Source organism: Taudactylus pleione, unplaced genomic scaffold (assembly GCF_031769625.1).
Source record: "Taudactylus pleione unplaced genomic scaffold, aTauple2 ptg000352l, whole genome shotgun sequence".
In the NCBI taxonomy this organism is placed as follows: domain Eukaryota; kingdom Metazoa; phylum Chordata; class Amphibia; order Anura; family Myobatrachidae; genus Taudactylus; species Taudactylus pleione.
Genome location: NW_028284753.1, coordinates 15,070,225 through 15,092,350, shown reverse-complemented (window position 1 = coordinate 15,092,350; position 22,126 = coordinate 15,070,225). Strand labels below are relative to the sequence as shown.

The 22,126-nt window shown below is 43.7% G+C and overlaps 1 protein-coding gene across 1 annotated transcript in view; it reads right to left on the bottom strand.

Moving 5' to 3' along the window:
• The window catches only part of LOC148508677 (rho GTPase-activating protein 6-like), a 243,830-nt gene that overhangs the window by 53,655 nt on the left and 168,049 nt on the right, over positions 1–22,126 (bottom strand). The window contains exon 6 of the mRNA XM_088444291.1: positions 20,698–20,753. Coding sequence (XP_088300417.1) covers positions 20,698–20,753 — 56 coding nt within the window. The remainder of the gene's footprint in view (positions 1–20,697; positions 20,754–22,126) is intronic.

The window sequence follows — 22,126 nt, the reverse complement described above, 5'->3', positions numbered from 1 at the left end:
AGACCCGTGAGTGCCACAGCATTTTTTCCCTACATTACATAAGTATTAATTTACTTCTGATGGCACCTGGGCATTTTTTAAGTTTGTGTGGAGTGCAAGCCCCAATCGCTTTGTCTATATATATATATATATATATATATATATATATATAATTTATTTTTTTTATTTTTTTTGTATTACTTTTTTTATTTATTTATGCACATGTGTATTAAACATACACATATGTATATAATATATGTAGCAAACATATAATATATAAAATACACACATATACAGTATACAAACACATACACACTAACACATATACAGTATAAACACACAAGCACATACATATACAGTATACACACAAACATTTACATACACACATATACAGTATAATTAATTACACACACATAAACACATATACTGTATACACACACATATGCAGTATACACACACATATACAGTATACACACACATACATACACACTAACACATATACAGTATACACACACACAAACACATACATACACACATATACAGTATACACACATATACAGTATACACACACGTAAACACATACACACATATACAGTATACGCACACATAAACACATACATACACACATACAGTATACACGCACATAAACACATACATACACACATATACAGTATACACACACATAAACACATACATACATACTAACATACACACAGCAGTATACACAAACACTAACACATATATACACATTAACGCATACATACACATATATGCACAATCAAACAGTACATATACACACTTTTTATGCAGCTGCTGGTCACATCCTTAGTTTCCGCCCACTTACGCCGTAATGCCGCGATTCGGGGGTCATTTGTGGGCAGGGCTTGTCATATTGGCTCCGCCCCCTCTGGACATCTTAGCAGGGGGAATTGGTCCGTCAGGGGGGTTTCTAGCTACTCAGAAACCCCCCTACATGCTCTAGAGGTGGGGGCCCCTCTGTGTGTGGGGGCCCCGGGACGACCGCCCCTGTCACCCCCCCCCCCCCTTAGTCAGGCCCTGACGCTCCAACACAGTGCATAGGCTGCAATGAATATAGCTCTTTTGGATGATTACTGTAGGTAGCGATAACAGAGCTAAGGAATGTGTTTAATATTATGGAGGGTACACACAGTGCATAGGCTGCAATGAATATAGCTCTGTTGGGTGATTACTGTAGGTAGCGATAACATAGCTAAGGAATGTGTTTAATCTTATGGAGGGTACACACAGTCAGATAGTCCTGACGATATGAACGATAACTATGGAAAAAAAACGTTATATCGTTCATATCATTGACATGTTTGGCCTGCATCGACCAACATTGATGCGCGTGCCCGCATGTCAGATAACGATATCTGAAGTCGTCTGTGTTTGCAGTCCAACTTGGATGACTTCATCATTTTAAATACTAAAAAGAACAGAAATTGGAAACCGCACTGAAAAAATTCTGCGTTAATAATAATAACCGTGATGTATCTCTAGAATGGACCTATTAAAGGACTATGGGCCTGATTCAGACCCACTCGCGAGCGGCTGTCCGCTCGCAAGTGGGTCGATGTTCTGGACTGAGCATGCGCACGACGGAGGGAGCTCCGTCGTGCGCATGCGCCAGACGCGACGAGCGAAGGAAAGTCCTTCGCTCGTTGTGTCTGATCAAAGGGGGCGTGCTGTCGATGTTGATTGACAGCACGCCCCCTTTGGTGGGCGTGCCGGGGGCGTGCCTCCCTGACGGGGGCGTTCCCACGGGAACGCCTCCCGTCAGAAGCCGGCCCACTGACATCACTAGTGATGTCAGTGGGAGTGATTTTGGCTCTGATAGAGCCAAAATCACTCCGGAGCTTGCGGTTGAAAACCTCAACCGCAGGCTCCGGCACGCAGATTCGATGGTCGCGATGGTCACGACCATCGCGGCCATCAAAATGCACGCTCGTATAGCCTGTGGGTGGTGACCCACAGCTATACGAGCGTCCAGGAGGACGCTCCATTTTCATGGAGGGCGGCCCTCATTCAGAGCGTGCGCTCTGCTCAGAGCGTACGGCTCTGAATGAGGGCCTATATATGTTAATACACTCATGTGGTATCAATATTCCCAAAAGATGATTATAAGACCTCAGTCCAACAGACCTATGTATTGGTTAGTCCCTGGTGCTCAGTCACTTTACAACATATAAACCAGAGAAGAAAAAAGGAGAAAGGACTCTTTGTGGGGGCACACAGTATGTACAGAGATTTGGCAAAATCAGCCTTATAAAAATTAACTTTGAGTAAGTATATGTAAAAAAAGAGCATTTTTTAAAAACAATGGACAAACATATATACAAAAAACATATAATACATGAATCAATGGAGGTGCATATCTCCCATAGGGTTATAAAAAGCCAGGCAAGATAATCTATATAATATGCTGTAGGCAGCAATGTAGTGTATCGGCGGTGATTCACAGACTAGGCATATTGTATAGTAAATGACAATAATTGTTTCATATATCATGATAGTTGCTATGACAAATCAGATGATATACTAATGCCTGCATGCACTTTGAGGTCATATATAACATATAGGACAATAGTATCTGTCAAATAATATAATGGTATATATATTAACCTAATTGGTCAATTAAATAGTTTTAAACATTTACTGTCAAAGAATGTTACTGCTCATATGTCCCACATAGAGAAAATTGAAAACGACATAGCAGAAAAACAAGTATTCTGCACATAATTAATTATTGCAATACATGTAGCAAGATGTCAAATGGTAATATTATTCATGTATTGCATGCTGCAGAGGTAAAGCAGTTATGACAATCAATGGTCTCTCTGAGATGGTATTACATGTGCTGCAGTAAAGTGTGAATAGAAAGCTAGCTGATAGGATTCATGGCCGTCTGCCCTGATGCGCTGGGCAGTGCAGGGTGTGTGCGCCACTTACCTGATCAGCGAACAGTCCAGCAATACAGTCTGCGGAGATGTCAGTGGAATGAGTGCATGCCGCTGTGCGTAGTCGGGAAGCCGGTGTCACGGCCACGAATCCTATCAGCTATCTTTCTATTCACACTTTACTGCAGCACATGTAATACCATCTCAAGGAGACCATTTTGTTTATATGACTTTACATACTAACCATTATATTGACATTTAGTACAATGAAATTTTTTTTGTTATATCTAGTAGTTTTTGCACAAACTCATTTCACTTGCAGCAATTGTACAATTTGCATTTAATATATAGATTACAGCGCCAGAATTTTGGCTCCAGTATCCCGACTGCTGGCATCCCGAAGGTATTGGGGTTTAGGGAAGGGTTAGGGTTGGGCACCAGGGGGAGGGTTAGGGTTGGGCACTAAGGGGGGAGGGTTAGGCTTAGGGTGCGGGGAGGGGAAGGTTAACTTTAGAACTTTAGGCACAAGGGAGGAGGTTAGGTTTAGGCCCCGGAGAGGGTGGGTTAGAGTAAGGGGTCAGGTTAGATATACGTACCTACCGCTGTCAGGATTTTCACTGTCGGGATGCCGCTGTTGGTATTCTGACCATCAGCATCCCAACCACCGAGAAGTCGGAAAAGGCTTTTGCCGGGTTCCGATTGCCGGCAATGGGGACTGTGTCGCTCTCGTCATCTATAGATGGTGTAAGCGATACAGGGGGCGATGTATGAAAAGGTGATATGGAGGTTTAGCGGTATCAGCACACGTTATGTTTGCTGATATCGCTTCTCCCCATGTATTAATGCGGGGTTGAGTGTTAAATGACAGGGGTGCTAAGATAGCATGCAGATGTGCCACCCAATGTATGAGCGATCAGTGGCACTGACAGTCCTGACAGCTGCAGCTATTTATTTTGACATCTGCAGCTGTTGTTGCCCCACCACAGCAGGGACAGCACTGCCCCTGGCTGCGGCAGCTGCTAGGCTCCAGGCTGTGCATGGGAGATCTTGCAATGCTTGCGAGATCTTGCACATGCCCAGTGGAGCCGGCCGGGAGGTGAGACACAGCGCATGGGCCCTGTCAGTTTTCAGTCCCCCACTTCGGCAGATGAGATGTTTATACGTCATGTTGGTACTGCTTCCTGCTTCATCTTGGTAAAGACGCGAAGCTGAAAAAGCTATAGCAACAGCAGTGACAAACAGTGATAATCCTAGTTTACCACTGTTTATTAAATATTGAAAGGAGGACATAACCCTTTTAGCGACTGCTGAAGGGGTCATGTCTCATTGTTAAAAGGGGCCCTAAGTGTTTGAAAAAGGACAGATAGAATCTGATTGGTTGCTGCGGTTTGGGGATCAGTATGATATCCAGACAAACTCCATAAACTACAGAAAAATAAGGAGGTCCAAGGATGGTGAGAAATCTCCCCCAATCTGACCTACAAATAGTTCAGGGGCATTAAAATTTAAAATAGCGGATGGACGGGGGCAAGACCAGGGCTTAAAAGTACTCTCCTATGGCTCTGCACTAGGGATGTGCAGGCTCGGATAGGTTCGAGTTTGCACATTGAGTTCGGATTTTTCCCTCCAAAAAAACGGAACTCAGAAAGAGGCAAGACGTCATCTTGCATGGACGAACATCATCAAGTCCAGGAATGATGATGTTCGTCCATGCAAGATGACGTTTTGCCTCTTTCTGAGTTCCGTTTTTTTGGAGGGAAAAATCCGAACTCAACGTGCAAACTCGAACCTATACGAGCCTGCACATCCCTACTCTGCACATGATATAATGGGGTAAATTATATGAACTAGATTTCTCTTTGAAACCACTGTATTTATTGGTTTAGAAAGTAAAACTCAAATGGCCTGATTGGCTACCCTTTTATGAAGTAGACGGACACCTAGATATTTATGGATTCATTATTTTGAGTCAGATGATCTTTCTGAATGGTGTTTCCTGCTTTAAAGGGATTTCTGAAAAAATCTTTTATTTTTTTTTAAGTCATAAACATGAGACAATGGTATGCAATAACAATTAGCATCTGAACAATCAGTAAAGTGAAAAGAAAAAAAGAAAAAAATGAGAGCATATACAGTAGTGACTGGTCATAAATAATACAATAAAAATAGTCTAGCAAAAACGTAGCATCAACACAGGATGGAACAATAATGTTTAGGAGTTAAGAAAAAGGGTATTCCATAAATCTGTAAAACCATAATCATCAATATGCACATGATATTAACAGTGAGGTGTCATGAGCAAACGATCAGGGAAAACAGATAAGGGAAGAAGTAGGAGGGGAACAGTTGGGGGGGGGGGTTGTCACTAAGAAGTATGTTATGAGGAAATACATCAAAGTGGTCTCACTAACCAACAATGACATTTGACTGCATAATACCATGAAGGAATGAAATGGGGATAGAAAAAAAATATTAGGAGTACTGTATGTTCCTGGGGTGTAGTAAATAGAACTTTGCACATATCTTTATAGAGCTTAGACATTAGATGACGATATAGGTACTACCAGTTTGTAGATTCGTGATGCTGTGTTTTAACCTCCTTTATATAACAGCCCCATTTGTCATAAAAATGTTCTACATTCTTTTCTGTGGGGACCTAGATTCCAATTAGAAAAGTTAGAACACAGGTAAGCCAGTATTCTGTTCCAAAGATTTTAATTTTGCCACATTTCCAAAATCAATTATCAATGTGGTGCTGTCATGATGGCATTTCAAGCAACAACCATCTTTGTCAGGTACCAGGTGTCTGCTGCGTTGTACAGGGAATACATGTATGCAAGCTCTGTGGATGCTTAAATATTTACTTGTGTGGAGGGTTGTTTAAAAGTTGCTAAATCTGGGAGGGAGGTTAAGGGGAGTAAAGGATTTCCAATAGGAAGGATATTGGATTTGTCAACATTGATCTTGTATCCAGAAAAGGAGCTAAAGGATGATATGATTCTCAGCACTTCTGGAATTGAAGAGGGTAAATCGTATAGAAATAGCAGCATATCATCTGCAAATAGCGATACTTTAAGATCAACATTGCTGACATGAACTCCATGAAATGTGGGAGAACTGCGTAAAGCTATGGCAAGGGGTTCTAGCACAATACCAAAGAGGAGAGGAAAGCGAGGACATCCCTGCCGTGTATCTTTTTGTATCATAAAGGGTGGGGATAAGTGACCATTACAATGTCAAAAAGGGTTTTTAGAGTGGAGACACAGGAAGGCGGGAAACCAAAGTGGAGTAGGGTGTTCAACAAGTGGTCTCAGGAGATGAGGTCAAAAGCCTTCTCGGCATCAAGGGATAATATCAAGTTAGCGGTTGAAGTATTCAGTGTTAGAGTGGTGTATGGCAGATAAGACCTGTCTGACATGATGGCCCCATATAAAACCTGTCTGATCAGGGTGGATGATATGAGGTTTCAGCCTGTCAGCTAGAATCTTTGCACAAATTTTATAGTCTAATTTCTAAAGAGAGAAGGGTCTATAGCAATCGGGTAATGAGAGATCTCTATCTGGTTTGGGGCCCATCCAGCCCAGGGGATTTGGATGTTTTAAGACGTTGATTGGTTTTAGTTATTTCTAGAAGTGAAAACGTAACCGTCAGTGTTGATGCCAATTCAGGTGGTTGTTCAGAGTATGAAATATTATTCCAATCAATAAGGGTGGATGAGATGTGTGATGGAGTTGAAGGAAGTGGTGAGATGTGTGATGGAGTTGAGGGAAGTGAGGATGTCCGGGGGGAGGAAGGATATGTGGACTGAGGAGAAGAAGGAGATATAGGAAGAGATTTAGCCTGGGAATACAAATTCTTATTAGAAATACCTCATCATTTCTGTAATCTGAGCACAGGAGGAGGTCAAAGAACCATGTGAGGTTTGTAAAGGGTGCACTACCATGAGGGGTCAGGAGCCATGAAGGAGATTTGTCAAGAGGCGACCTGTTTTGTTCCCAAAGTTGTCGAACCGGTAATTTACATTAATGAGGTTAACAATTTCACATTTGTTGGAGATGTTCCTCTCAGTGTGTTTTAGCAGTCATGTATGGATGTTTAGTGGGGGAAAGGATGCAATTTGTATTGATGATAAGCATAATTTAGATTTGCTTGTCACTCAATGTAAACAGATGAGAATCTTTGACCATTTGCCAGAATAAAAGAGGGTCTGACTCCTTGTGCCAAATTATTGAGTCTATATTCCTCCCAGGCTGATTCTAGTTTGTATTTAAGGAGTGGGAGAGATGTGTAGGGAACCGCTATTGATGGTAAGTCCCTCTGTCTGTGTCACTATGTAAGGTAGACCATACCAAGGCATGGTCAGAAAGACCTATTGGTTCAGCATGTGTTTCTGAAACTTTAGGTAGTAAAGTGGAAGAGAGTAAAATGTAGTCGATTCTGTAAAGGGTTCCATGTGCTGCAGACAAGCAGGTGTAATCCCTGTCAGTGGGGTGTAAAACTCTTCATATGTCTACCAGGTGAAAGCGTTTGGAGAGTAATGGAACACCTACTGTAACTTCGGTAGAGAAGGGGGAAGATACTATGGAATCTGATTTAGCAAGCAGGGGGGGATTATATCAGGTTATTGTCACCTCAGAAGATCAGGGGGATATAATTTGATGTGCTTAGTTTTGCCAATAACTATTGGAAGAAAGACTTCGAATAAGTATTGGGAACATATGCATTACATACAATGTATTTGTGACCTTGTATCAAGACTTCTGCTATAAAAAAACGCCCATTAGGGTCTATTGTAGTACAGGTAACTTCTATCTCAGAGCTCGACAAATATTTGTAAAATCAAGGAGTCATCTTAAAAGTTTAATCACTCTGCATGAATCAGACCACCAAACTGCTTCTTCAATGGTCATCAGATTCTATCACATGCAATCTAGGGCCCCTCCCCCTATGTATTCTGTACTGTGTGTATGTATGTACACTGGAAGGACGAGACTCCTTCCACCTTGATTAGCACCCCTCCCACCTGTTCCTGGGTGTTTTTAATTAGCAAGGAGTCCTTGCACTCCAAGACTGCACATATAACAAGGCACAGTGAGGGTAAGACCTACTATATATATGCTGTGTGTCAGTTTTGGGACTGGTATTGGGATGCGGGGATCTCTGGTCTGGTGTGGCTGGACTGTTTCATGGCATCATAATGTACACTTTTTCACTTCTTTAGTTTGTTTTTTATATATGTAGCACCTTATACACTTTTAATTATAACCTCCTACTTATGTAGGACTTAACACACAGGCTTTCTTTAATGTTCTCTAACCTTCACCTTACATCTCACATTAGTGTGATGCCATGGGGCAGTTCTGCTGGGTTGGCCTGGGGAGTCCTGTGCCCTGTATTTGTTCCATAGGAGTGTTAGGGACCTGCCTGATGGAGGTCACCTGGATATGGTGGGCAGGCCAATAATTATGGCCATCATTACGCTAAGAACCTCTTGGATACAATTTAGCAGTATTATTATTAGGTTCAGCATAGTTAGAGTGTGCACTTGCATTTGTTTCTGATTTTCTGCTTGCAGCACTACAAGTCTCAGCAGGTAGCACCTCACATTGTGCTTAGGGTGTGCAATCTAGGGCTCCTCCCCCTATGTATTCTATCACATGCTCATACCTGTCCCCAGGTCATGTTATGCCACACAGTATACCCCAAATTTTTGGTATACAATTGGGAAGCCGGCTGTCTTAATACCGGCAGCCGGCTTCCCGACTGTCATGTCCCGTCGAGGGTGAATTGCCGGGCGTCAAGATGTAGACGCCTGACATTTCCCCGACGCCGGGAGACCAGCGCCCAGCATCCTGATCGAAGGGATGCCGGGCGCCGCGAGTGGACAGCCGTGGGGGGAGAGGGTTAGGTTTAGGGCACCCGGGGGGGTCTTAGGGTTAGGGCACCCCCCCGGGAGGGTTAGGGTTAGGCTAAGGGGAGTGAGGGTTAGGGTTAGGCACCCCCGGGGGGGACTTAGGGTTAGGCACCCCCCAGGGGACTTAAGTTTAGGCAGCGGGGAAGGAGGGGGTTAGGGTTAGGCACTTAGAGAGGGGATTAGGGTTAGGCACTTAGAGAGGGGATTAGGGTTAGGCACCCCTAAGGATGGTTAGGGTTAGGTTAGTCAGTACTTACCTATCGACGATCGGGATTTCCAGCACTGTTGGGGTTCCGCTGCTGGGAACTCTGCTTTGGTCGGCCTGGCGCTGCCGGGAATCTAACCATGTGGCCGGCGGTATTTCATACCGATTCCAAATTTAGTGTAGCCCTTTCACAACACTGCACACAGCACATACCTGTTTCAACGGTTGATTTATCTATCACTAACTAGCTACAGGGGTAGCAAACCTAATGCCCACTGGCTGAAAGGGTATACTGGGTAGTGTAGCTCCATATCAGCTGGAGTGCCTCACGTTGCCTACCCCTGGTCTAACCCATCTAGACATCTCCTTTATGCGATAACTATTGCAGAGTCATTTACATGTATGGAGATTACACTTTGGGTTAGGCGTAAGACAGGTCTCAATACAAAGGTGTGGGTGGCAGATAGTCCCTGTAATCCCCTCCTCCAGAATGAGGCCAGGCCTCTCCATTCATAGCATCACTGACAGATGACAGGACAGAGGGACAGTTATTGGTGACTACCACTTATATAAATGGGAGGGCAGTTATTGGTGACTGGAATAAATATGGGGGGAACAGTCACAGAACCCCCCTGTACTGATACCAATACCCACCAGACAGGGTACATAATATAATAATGCCCTCCCATAAGCTGCAGCATAACTCAATCTAAGTACTAAACAAAACAAACAATGATATAATAAGATGACAGGGTCATATATATATATATATATATATATATATATATATATATATATGACTTCCAAATAGAGCTGTGCCCCCTGCCAAATAAACAGAAGAGCTAGGATTGTAGCAGAGATGACAGGCAATACAACTATAAAAATCAACAGAGCAATAAATGTGTAAAAAGGCGCAAAGACCAATATTCATTTTGAGAGCAGGTCATATTTCAAAACAACAGGGTGAGCTTACTACAAATGAAATTTGAGCAAGGCGCCAATCACTACACTACAGCAATATCTCTGAAGGATCTTACATAGCTTTGACAATATAGGTCAGCGTGCTGGAGACTTCTGTGAGGTATGGCTTGTGGGAGTAGAAGGTGGGTCGGTTTTATCTGAGGGTAAAGCCTGCAGGGATTCCTGTAAATAGGCTGCGGCATCCTCCTGGGAAGTAAAGTCCTTGTGTGAGAATCCATCTTATATGTGGAGACGTGTGGGAAATAGTGAGAATTTGTAAGTTGGGTGCGAATAAGCAAGAAGGCTTTGCATGCCCTGGTAAGTTCAACTGAATAGTCCTGAAATATATAACGATGACCCTCCCATGAGATGGATCACATTTTGCGGGATGCAGACCAAAGCACCGATTTGTGGATATAGTTAAGGCATCTACAGATGTGCCCAAGTTCATTGTGGCTGATCGCGCCACAAATATGCACGCGCATCGCGCTATGCACAATACACTATGGCGCATCCCAAATCACAGGAGTGCATCTCTCATTCATTCCTATGGAGACACAAATACGCATCTCCAATCACGGGAGTACATCGCATGGCACGATTCACTGCGCTACAGGCAAGGATGTAACTGTAAATAAAGTCACCCTCGAGCTGGAGTTGGGGGAAGAGGAGGCTGGACCAAATCTGTGTAATCTTCCAATGACTAGATCACGGCATTCTTCCTTGTAAAATATCAGGTAAGGTGCAAGGTGTTGCCCCTTTGATTGTTTCAGGTAGTCCCACAAGCCTAATATTATTCCTGCGGGACCTAATTGTCAGGTCATCAACCTTGTATCAAAGCTGATAGCTTTCCTTGAAGAGAGACTGCGCAGAGTGCTGCAAATCTGTCACATCCGGTACTGTGGCTCTTAACTGAGATTCAGCAGAAGAGACTCATTGTGTGAGCTGGTGTAATTGGGCAGTGATCACAGAGACTGCCTGAGAGAGTAAAGGATTTAATTGCCTCAGCAATGTCCCCATTAGTGGCTAGAGCATCAGGAGCAAGGCTTACCAGTAAGGCAGGGGGGACATCCGGTGATGCTGCAGACTTTTTGGAAGCTGGAAACACATTCTCTGCTGCGTTTCCGCCATGTTGGGATCCGCCCAGCGTTTCTCCTGCTGCAGCTGTGATGTCTTAGCCAGAGGTGAGGGGGAGAGGAATGTATCCATATGGGGTAATGGAATGCTTAGGGGGTGGAATCACTGTGTTGCGCTGTGAATAGAGGCTCCAGGAGATGGTTAAAATTTGTTTTTTTTGGTCAACTGTCAGCGGAGCTCTAAGATGGAGCTGTCTACGCCATCCAACTGGAACTGGAAGTATTAGGATTTCATTTTTTTTTAACAAAGATTATGTCCAAGAAAAAGAAGAAGAGTATAGGTAAGAACTTACTGAGACCACTATACTATGGAACATTTTTGGGGCAATATGTGGAGGAAACATTATATCGTATGGTAGGGATATTACTTTTTAAAATCATTATGGCGGCAATACTATTAAACTAAATATGGAGCCACTAATAACTATTAAAATAATAAGGAGCCCTCACTATTACTTAATTAATAAGTTGGCACTATGGATCTGATTCAGAGCCGCTCGCTAGGATGCGTTCGCTCGTAGCTGGTCGATTTTTGCATTCTGAGCATGCGTACGTATCGCAGTGCACGAACCAGTGATAGAGATCGGGAAGCGTTCACTCATTGTGCATAGACTGCCCAGCAGAGTGAGTGACTGAAGAAGCCGTTTGTGGGTGGTGACAGGGGCTGGCCATTAAAAACAGGGGAGTGGAGGTGCGAACGCAGGCATGCCTCAGCATCTCAACGCAGTTTCAGAGGCGTGCATAATTAAGAGGCAGCGCCATTGTACACATTACGATTTTAACACTCAAGTGTGTTCGCTTCTGATGGTACCCGATGTACCGATGGTTGCATACACTTCCTGGAGATGACGTCCGCAAGTGGGCGTCTTAAGACAGGCTGGTGGGCGTCTACATACACAAAGCGATCGCATGCCAAGACAATAGTGGCCATGCTTATGCCTTGCCATGCGATCGCCTGCCTTGCCGTCACTGAGCCAAATTTGCATACGCTGGGTGCGAGCGTACGCATCTAACGAGCGGCTCTAAATCAGGTCCTATTTTCAATCATAACATCTATGGGGCGCTTAACTACTTCCTTGCCCTGGTATATACAGAGTCATTAGGAGGAGCCCAATGCTAAAAGGCATTAGGCCAGGAATGCTTAGCAGTCTAAAGCCCCCTAGAGGACTGGGACCTAAGGGGCACAGGGCCTGATTCAGACCCGCTCGCGAGCGCTCAGTGCTCGCAAGCGGGTCGATGTTGGGCCAGTGCGCATGCGCACGAGGGAGCCGGCTCCGTCGTGCGCATGTGCGAGACCTGCATAGCGACGGGCAAGCCGTCGCTATGGGTCTCGCTACAAAGGGGGCGTGCTGTCGATGGTGAGTGACAGCACGCCCCCTTTGGTGGGCGTGCCGGGGGCGTGGCTGGCGAGACGGAGGCATTCCCATGGGAACACCTACCGTCTGGGGCCGGCCCCACTGACATCACAAGTGATGTCAGTGGGAGTGCTTTTGGCTCTGATAGAGCCAAAAGCACTCCTGGGCTTGCGGCAGATGAGACCCTACCACAAGGGTCTCGTCGCAAGCCCGATGGTTGCGATGGTCTTGACCATCGCGACCATCTTTTTGGCCGCTCGCTATAGCTGCACCCACAGCTATGCGAGCGGCCAGGAGGCTGCTCTAAAAAAGAGAAGAAGGGCCCTGATTCAGAGCGAGCGCTCTGAAAGAGCGTCCGGCTCTGAATCAGGCCCACAGCCCATTAGTGAAGGGGAGAAGAGTTTTTTTTTTTCAACATAATTTTTTTACATTTTATTTATCTAAACTAATATTATAAGAACGTTGCATCTGTCTGTTTGCTCCAAGTTGATGCAAAAACTACTAAATCGATTTCCATGAAAACTGCATCATTTAGCATCACATACAGATTGAAACACTCATTCATTTCTGTGTTCAAAACACCTCAGAGACATTTCCCTGTAATTGCTTGATGCACCTGTGTGCTAATCTGGTCAGCCAGGCCAATGACATTTCACCACTCCCTATTTAATGCAGCCCCTGGATTCAACCTGAACAAAGTATTCGTTCACAGGATAGTTCTAGGCCAGTGTTGGCTAACCTTGACACTCCAGTTGTTATGGAACTACATAACCCAGCATGCACTGCTACAGTTTTGCTATTAGGGCATGCTAAAACTGTGGCAGGGCATGCTGGGATATATAGTTCCACAACAGCTGGAGTGTCAAGGTTAGCCAACACTGTTCTAGGCTCCAGGTCTCATTATCTGTGTCTTGTTATATCTCCAATGACTTCTATTTGTTACAGCGTAGGCACTCACTGTTTACCATCCTCAGCTATCCAGTGCCGCTCTCTGCAAGCTGTTACCTGCATACCATCTGCTGCTGTGTATCACCGCCATCTTCCAGCACTGCAGCTCCCATGCTGCATACAGACTTGCCGTCCTGCTGCTCCGTTACCGAGCCGTCGTGTGCATCTGCTGCTCATCCCATCTGCTGCTGTGTATCACTGCTCGTACCATCTCTGTGGATCCCGCTCTACGGCGGTGTCGCTGGCTGCTACCATTAGGACAGTGCATGTAAGTCTCCTGTACTCTGTAAACTCCACAATCTGTGGTTCACTTCAGGTTAAACGGCTATACTATTGTGTTGAACTTGTATTGGTTTCCCTGTGCTGTGGGCTATTGTCTTGTGCTGGTTCTGAGTAGGGTGCAGGTTTCAGGGCTAGTGTTCAATGTTCAGTATATGGTCTCTACACTGAGGTGTCCAGTAAGCTGTATTACCTATCCTGACACTCACTACCTGATTTGCTCACTAGGTTAGGGTTCCAGGTTAGGGTTCCATGTCCTGCGTCAGAGAAGTATCAAGGTTTTAGCTTCCTCAAGCTCTACCCTGATTACATAAGACTCCGATTCCTGGCCTGAGTTCTTAGTTCCGCTCTGCCAGAAATATATTGTTGTGAGTTCCATAGGTCACTCTTGTCCCTGGTCTTGCTGGACTTCGCAGGCCACAAGGCTAGGGGCTGCCCTGAGCATCAGGACTGTTCACTCCAGTTCCAGTTCTGTAGCCATACATATCACCAGTCCATGGTTCCTATATAGTCACTAGTGTGCCTATTTTCTGTGTAGACTCATGAGTCAGAGTATCATCAATCCTCCATTGCACTTCAGTCCTACTCAAATGTCTACAGAATACTAAAACCATGACATTTTGTAGTGGAAACTACTAGAAATAACCTGCACTTTGTTTCATCTTGATTCTTCAACGTAAATCTGAGCAATAAAAAAACCTAAATTTATTGACATCATCAATACAAGGGATAGGTGTGGCACTATGCGCGCAGCCGGTAAGAGGTGGTGTGAGAGGTACTTTGGGCCCATGTTCACTTGAATAGGATAGGCTACATAGCAGTCTGTGCACAGGCAGTGCCGGTTCTAGGGGCGGGCAAGCAGGGTTATCGCCTGGGGCGCTGCAGCCTGAGGGTACGGCAGCAGTCACCCATTTAATCTGACGGCGCCCGGCTGCTCTAGCACTGCCATATTTATAAGCTGCGGCATCATTTGTTTCCTCCCACTGGGTGTCCGAGTCTCCCAGAATACCGGTGCCGGGTGTGACGTCATTGTGCATGGCATTCTGGGAGCAGCCGTGGGAGAGAGAGGATGGAAGAGCAGCAGCAGAAAGGAGAAGGGACTCATCTGCCTTCACAAGGTAAGAATTAGGCAAACAGAGCCCCCACAGTGACATTGTTGTGAGTGGTGGGTGAAGGCACTGCTGCCACCAGTCTGTAAAGCACTGCTGACAGGGCCCCTATGCAAAGCAATCTAACTATAACACCTCAAATAAAAAAAATGTTGGCAGAAGTGATTTTATTGTAGGCAAAGCTGCGGTCAACAGCTAGTTATTATTTTTATTACATGCTGACAGACAAGATGGCTCAAACTGCCTGCGGTTTATCTCCTACCATTACCAACTTTTTTTCCAGCAGGTATCCCTGAGGTTTATGAACCATTTGTTGATACAGTACCTATACAAAATCATCAAACCCTGTCAAAATCCTTTTGTCACATTACACCCTGAAAAATTAAATAAATGAAATCAAACTTTTTTCAGCTTGATTTGTACATTCAACTAGAATGAAAAGGCAACAATTCTGAATATAAATAAAAAATTAAAAACTAGCATTTCAGAGTTGGAAAAGTGATCAGTGCCCTGAGTTAATACTTTGGAGAGCCACCTTCTGCTGCAATTACAGCAATAAGTTGGTTTGGATATCATTAAACCACTGTGTTAATTTCTTGGTGGTATGTTTAGGGTCATTATTGTGCTGGAAGGTGAACCTCTGCCCATTTTCAGCTGTCTAGCAGTGGGCTGCAAGTGTTCCTCAAGAATTCGGGTGTACTTGGCAGCATCCATCTTCCCTTCAGTCCTGACTAAATGCCTAGTCCCTGTTGAATAGAAACACCCCCACCATGCTTTACAGTAGTTATATGTGTTTTGGATAGTGTACTGTGTGTTTGGTTTTCACTAAATATAGCGCTTGGAGCTCAGGCCCTGATTCAGAGCCGGACGCTCTGACCAGAGCGCTCGCTCTGAATCAGGGCCCACCTCCATTAAAATGGAGCGTCCTCCTGGACGCTCGTATAGCTGTGGGTCACCACCCACAGCATATACGAGCGTGCAGGTTGATGGTCGCGATGGTCTTGACCATCGCGACCATCGCCACTGCGAGCAGAAGCCTGCGGCTGAGTTTCTCAACCGCAAGGCCAGGAGTGATTTTAGCTCTATCAGAGCCAAAATCACTCCCACAGACATCACTAGTGATGTCAGTGGGGCCGACTTCTGACGGAAGGCGTTCCCTTGGGAACGCCTCCATCTGGCAGGCACGCCCCCGGAACGCCCACCAAAGGGGGTGTGCTGTCAATCAACATCGACAGCACGCCCCCTTTGATCAGACACTACGAGCGAAGGAAAGTCCTTCGCTCATCGCGTCTCGCGCATGCGCACGACGGAGCTCCCTCCGTTGTGCGCATGCGCAGTGCAGACCATCGACCCACTTGCGAGCGGACAGCCGCTCGCGAGTGGGTCTGAATCAGGCCCTCCGTCCAAAAGTACTATCTTGGTCTCATTTGTCCTAAACTTCCCTCTTAATTTATGATTACAGTCACCTGTGCTGGAATATCTTTCCATCAATTAACTAGCTTAACACATGTGATGGCAATCATAAATTAAAAGGAAAGTCCAGGAGCAGAGCATTTTGTACCTGATGGAAGGGATCATGTTGGAGGGTCTGCAGACTCTTCTAAGTGTTTATTTGCAAAGCGCAAACAGAACTGAGTGTGGCACATTCACAAACATGCGCAGACCAACCAATCTCAGCCATACAGCCATTGGCCTCTTGGTAGCATCCCTGTTCAATATCCTCCTGGCTCTGTCAACCAGTTTAGAGAGGCGGTACAATCTAGGCAAGGTGTTGGTGGTGCCCTATACTTACCATTTCTTAATAATGCTTTGAACGATACTCAGAGGGAATCCTAATATTACAAACCAAAAATGTACAAACCCTATGGTGCTGCACTCCAGTAGTTAATAATAAGTCACCACCTTATATCTAATAGCACATAACAATACAAATCAACCTCACTTGCACTCTTGATTGTTCCAACAAGTCAACAATAAGTTCATCAAAGGAACTGACTCACGTCCTTCGGTATATGGTAATTCTCCAGTATAAAAAATAAATGGGAAACACAATATAGTGTAATAATTTCACTGTATGATGTAGCCACCCGGGGATGTGAATATGAGAATATGGTGGTCTATCAAGATCTTCTCCTGGTTTAGTATGGTCCCAACTCCCATAAGAATCACCCAGATGTGAATGAGGATAAGTCTTGTGTGGAGTATCTTACATATATGCTTAATTGTAAGGCCGATGTATGGGCACATAAAGGTATATTTATCTTCAGTACCATGAAAAACTGCACTCCCTTATGCAAGCTCTGTATTTAGTGGATGTCAGTCACATCTGGGTGATTCTCACGGGAGTTGGGACCATACTAAGCTGGGAGAAGATCTTCATAGACCACCATATTCTCCTCATATTAACATTCTCGGGTGGCTACATTATACAATGACATTATTACACTATATTGTGGTACTCAGTGGGAGAGTAAAGTAATTTTTTTTGTATCCTTCTCCTAACTCGTGCCTTTCCACAACCTTATCTTTGAACACTTTTGAAAGCACCTTTCCAACCATGGTGAATTATTTGCATTTCCATGCACTACTAGTAGTGTAATCAATTGGTGGCCAATTGGCCTGTTTTCTGGTCCAGAAGGTCATTGGACGTACTTCAGCAATGTTTATGATTACTCTAAGGGGTAAATATACTATGATGGGAGCTCTATTTAAGAAGTGATGTTGCCCATAGCAACCAAACAGATTCTACTTCTCATTTATCTAGCACCTTCTAGAAGGTAATACCTGGAATCTGATTGGTTGCTATGGGCAACATCACTTCTTAATAGAACTCCCAACTTAGTAAATTTACCCCTAAGAGTATGATCACTTATTCAAGTCAGTTATTTTAGTAATTAAATTATATTGATTGTTAAGATTTTGAGGGTTATGATATGTAAATAAATTTGGAAAAAGTTTTATTTTATTTATTTTATTTTCCAGGGTATAATGTGACAAAAGGTAAAGAGATTGACAGGGTATGATGATTTTCTATAGGGACTGTATATACGTCGATATGTATTATTTCTGTGTAAAAGTTGTGATGGCGATTTTTAGTATGTCGGGTTTGGAAAATATATTTTTGCTGTGATTTTCCAGCTATTTTGCCTTTAATACATCCTGCAGTTTTAAAATTATCTAAAACCCCCCCAGCAATTTGCCCAAATTGCTGCTTGATAAATTTACCGTCTGGAATGTTTTAATTTCATGTGTCATATTTGTAACCTTATTACTTTGCTACCCATAATTCCCAATGCACACGGATAGTAACTTCTTACACATCCTTATCAGAATTTTTACATTTCCCTATTTATGCATTGCTTCCTTAAACTTTTTACCACAACATACAGTAGTGGTCAATTACCATACATTTCTCTTAAATGTTGAAAATTGTATTGTACACAACCCAGCTATGATCTAAGAATTTTAGCTAATCTAACACATGTTGAAAACAATTGGAAACAATTAAAACAACAACTAATATTACAAAAACTGGTGAAATGAATTCCAATGATGTAACAATTTCTCCCCACTACCACACACCATCTACCCCCTTCACATTGTAGTTACTGGTATCTGTAGTTAAGGAACTAGTAATGGCAGTTGGGAGATCCCATTACATAAATGTAACATTAATATATTAGAAAAGCAAGATATAAAAGTGGCAGAAATTAATGAAATAATTTCAGAAATGAATAAAAACAAGCATCTGGACAAAGTATTATACAAAGTATGGAACCTACTACTGTATAAATCTTGTATCAAAGGACTGATTCTATGAAAAATATCAAAACTAAGGGGGAAATGTATAATCAGCCCCTAACAGTCAATTTTCAAACATAAGGGCCCATTTATCAACGAGTTTTATCATATACAAGTTTTAAAACTTGCTGTGTATGATAATGGTGCTCCAGCCAATCAGCTCCTAACTGTCATCTGTTTGAAAAATGACAGTTGGGAGCTGATTGGCTTGAGCGCCACTTATCATACACAATGAGTTTTAAAACTTGTTGTGTATGATAAAACTCGTTGATAAATGGGCCCCCTAGCCTGTTAAAATGGCAATTAGAAGCTGATTTGGTTGGTACTTTATTTCTATCCACTTTATATCACTCCCAAGATTTTATAATTCTCCTAAATGTTAGAATTGCTAAACTCACATTTATAATCTATTTTTTTTCTACCCAAAGCCACTTTTACTGACAGGAGGAGTGGAATAAGGGCAGAAGTGATAGGGGGTGGGATGCACTGTCTTCAATAATGCGGTCAAGTCCCCTAAAATTCGGTTTTCTGGGACTTGACCGCATTTCTAATTGACACTTCGTAAAAAAAATATTTCCGCAGCTTGAACTTGATAGGTAACCAATGTTACCCAATAGAAGCCTATGGGCATCTATCCACAAAGTGCTGTCAGAGGGATCCAACGGGATACCTCCCCCCCCCCGTGGCACGTGCGTCGTTCCGGGTTTATGACACAGATTATAAATTACTATGGAAAGTATATTATATAATTTTCATTAGAATTTCCACTGTTTTGTTTGTATACAGCATGAATATACAGTAACACTTGCAACCGGTGACGGCTCCTACCTTTATACTTAAGTGGGGCTGAAATTGCCTAGCTACTGCTGGTTGCACATGGTATCAATCACCTTAAGCTATGGCATAAAGTTATAATAACTAACAGACAAATCGTCCACATCTTCTAATGTGTATGCACTATAGCGCACTCCCGTCTGTTCCTGGCATCTTCTGATCTGCTGTACATGCATGGCAGATGAGAAGATATCTTTAGTGATTTTGTGCAAATGAAGTAGTGTGTATGCCCAACCCAGTATGTACGCCCATATATTGATAACGACCTAACGACCAAACAATGTAAGATATATTGTTCCGTCGTTTGGAGGATTGCATAGTGTGTACTCATTATAACGTTTATTCTGGGGATGAAGGGAAATTGGACCACTCATCACGTCATTTGCACATTGTCTAGTGTGTACCCAGCGTTAAGTACCATTGAAGAGATGTGTAACCGGATGATAAGGCGGCAGCCGGGCCGATATGGTATCCGAAGTACACATCAGAATGATGTAATGTAATGAAGGTCGGAACGATCCCTCGCTCCCCGGTGCCTGAACCTAACCTCTCCCCCTAGTGCCTAAACCTAACCTCCCCCTCCCCTCACCCTAAACCTAACCCTCCCTCCTTATTGCCTAACCCTAACCTTCTCCCTAGTGCTTAACCCCTAACCCTCCCCTCTACCCGGCTACTTACCTTCTGGATGCCGGCACCAGGATTCTGACAGTTGTTGGGCTTCCAGCGTTGGTTTTCTAAGTGCATACCCTGTGTCGGGATACTAAATGTATCCCCAGTAAAAAAGCTTCTAGGGCTGCACCGTATGCAGCCTTTAGAGGCAGGTTATAAGTGGCGATTCAGCATAGAATGGCTTCCTGCTGGAAGCTGTAGCTGCTAATAGCACTCTGGACTGGTAGTCCCAGGGGGAAGAGTTTTCCTCCCTAAGCCTGCCAGCCCTGTCACTGTATAAGGTCAGCAGTAACAGCTTTCAATAGGAAGCCAACACCCAGCAAACTCCTCCTCACAAGGCAGGTCTGCACAGGGAGCCTGGCTCCTGCTCCCTGCTGTGCTTGCCCTGCACCGAAGATAGGATAGGATACACATACAGGACAATGCGGGAGCGGAACGGGGGAGGGGGGGCACAGGACCAGAGCGAGGAGAGGGGGTGGGGGGCGATTACTGTAACTGGCACCAGAGCTGAAATGCTTGACTCAGTGGTGGATTTTTACTGGGGAGGCTTCAGCCCCTAGGTAAAATCTGCCACTGCTCATGACACTCACCTGTTCAATTCTTTTCTTTGAGCTCCCAATACGAAATATACCAACTGTCTGAAGCCCTGAAACAAACAACAGAAAAAGTTATGTTATTATTATACTTCTGGGGATATTATTATTACTGTTTAATTCTGCTTCTGTTGTAGTTCTGGCTCACCATGAATAGTTAGTGGCTTAGGCCCCCATGACATTACCGCCCACGATCACATTACAATATGCGATCATAGGCTACAGCGGCTAACGCCATCTTCAACATCGCATTCCGGATGTTGGTAAATTTGGTAGCATCACATCCCCCATACTATGGAGGATGCGGCTGCCTGCGGGAATGGAAATATCACAGCCGGTATCCGAGATACCTTCTGCGGACCCTTCATACATCAGGGGGGAACTTAATATTTGTAGTTAACCCCTAAAATCTGGTGTTTTCAGGGATTATACCTCAAAAATACAATGATAAATGGACCCCAGAGTCAACAAATCCATATAAATGCTGATTGTAAACATAATCTTTCTTTTAGCTACTGGCGCAATTCAGCAACAACAGGCTTAGTATCTACATGATAAATATCCTTATTGTTTATATATTACTAATAAAGGCATACCTTGGACAGACTGCTTCCAGCTCTGCCCCCCCTCCGCATTCTATCCCTCTCCATCCTCACTCTGTTCATACTTCATACAGTACTTACCCCTTTCCTGCACAGAATGTGCTTCCCCCCCCCCCTTTGGCCTGTCCCATCGCTGCAGTGGGAGCCTTAGGAAGTGTGCACCCTGACTCCAACTGTGCATGTCAGAAACGGGACAGACCTTAATGGATTATTATATAGATTTATGAATAATAGCAGCTTTAACATGGTGTGTTAGCTATGACATTTCCAGTGCTTCTTATGGAATTATCTATAATGTTAATCACATTGCTATTTGTAAAGTTTTTATTCATATTTTCCAATTTTGTAAAAATTTGAATTGATACTTACTACTTACTACTGTACAGTAAGTCTGCTTTTCTCACCAATGAAGATAAAGGAGACATTCTGCACACTGACACTTGGGTGTATGGTAGCAAAATTGCAAAGGTGGCTGGATGCCCTTTGTTTCATCATCCTCTTAATATATGTTTTATGTATGTCTTCCACCATAAAACAATCAACACTCATGTTTAATATTTAGAAAATTGAATGCATATTATACATATAAAAGCTTATGAATTGTTGGGTTAATGCGTAGCTCTACATTTAATACTGGTAATTCAGCAAAAACAAACCTTGTAGGCACTCCAAATGTTATATACACTGCTGCTAGACTTGCTCAGCTATGAAACCAAATATACCATCAGATATTATACAAATCACATATTACATAAGAGCCAAATGCACATATATGTATTAGAGATGTGCACTGATCCCCGTGTTTTGGCTTTGGATCTGGATTC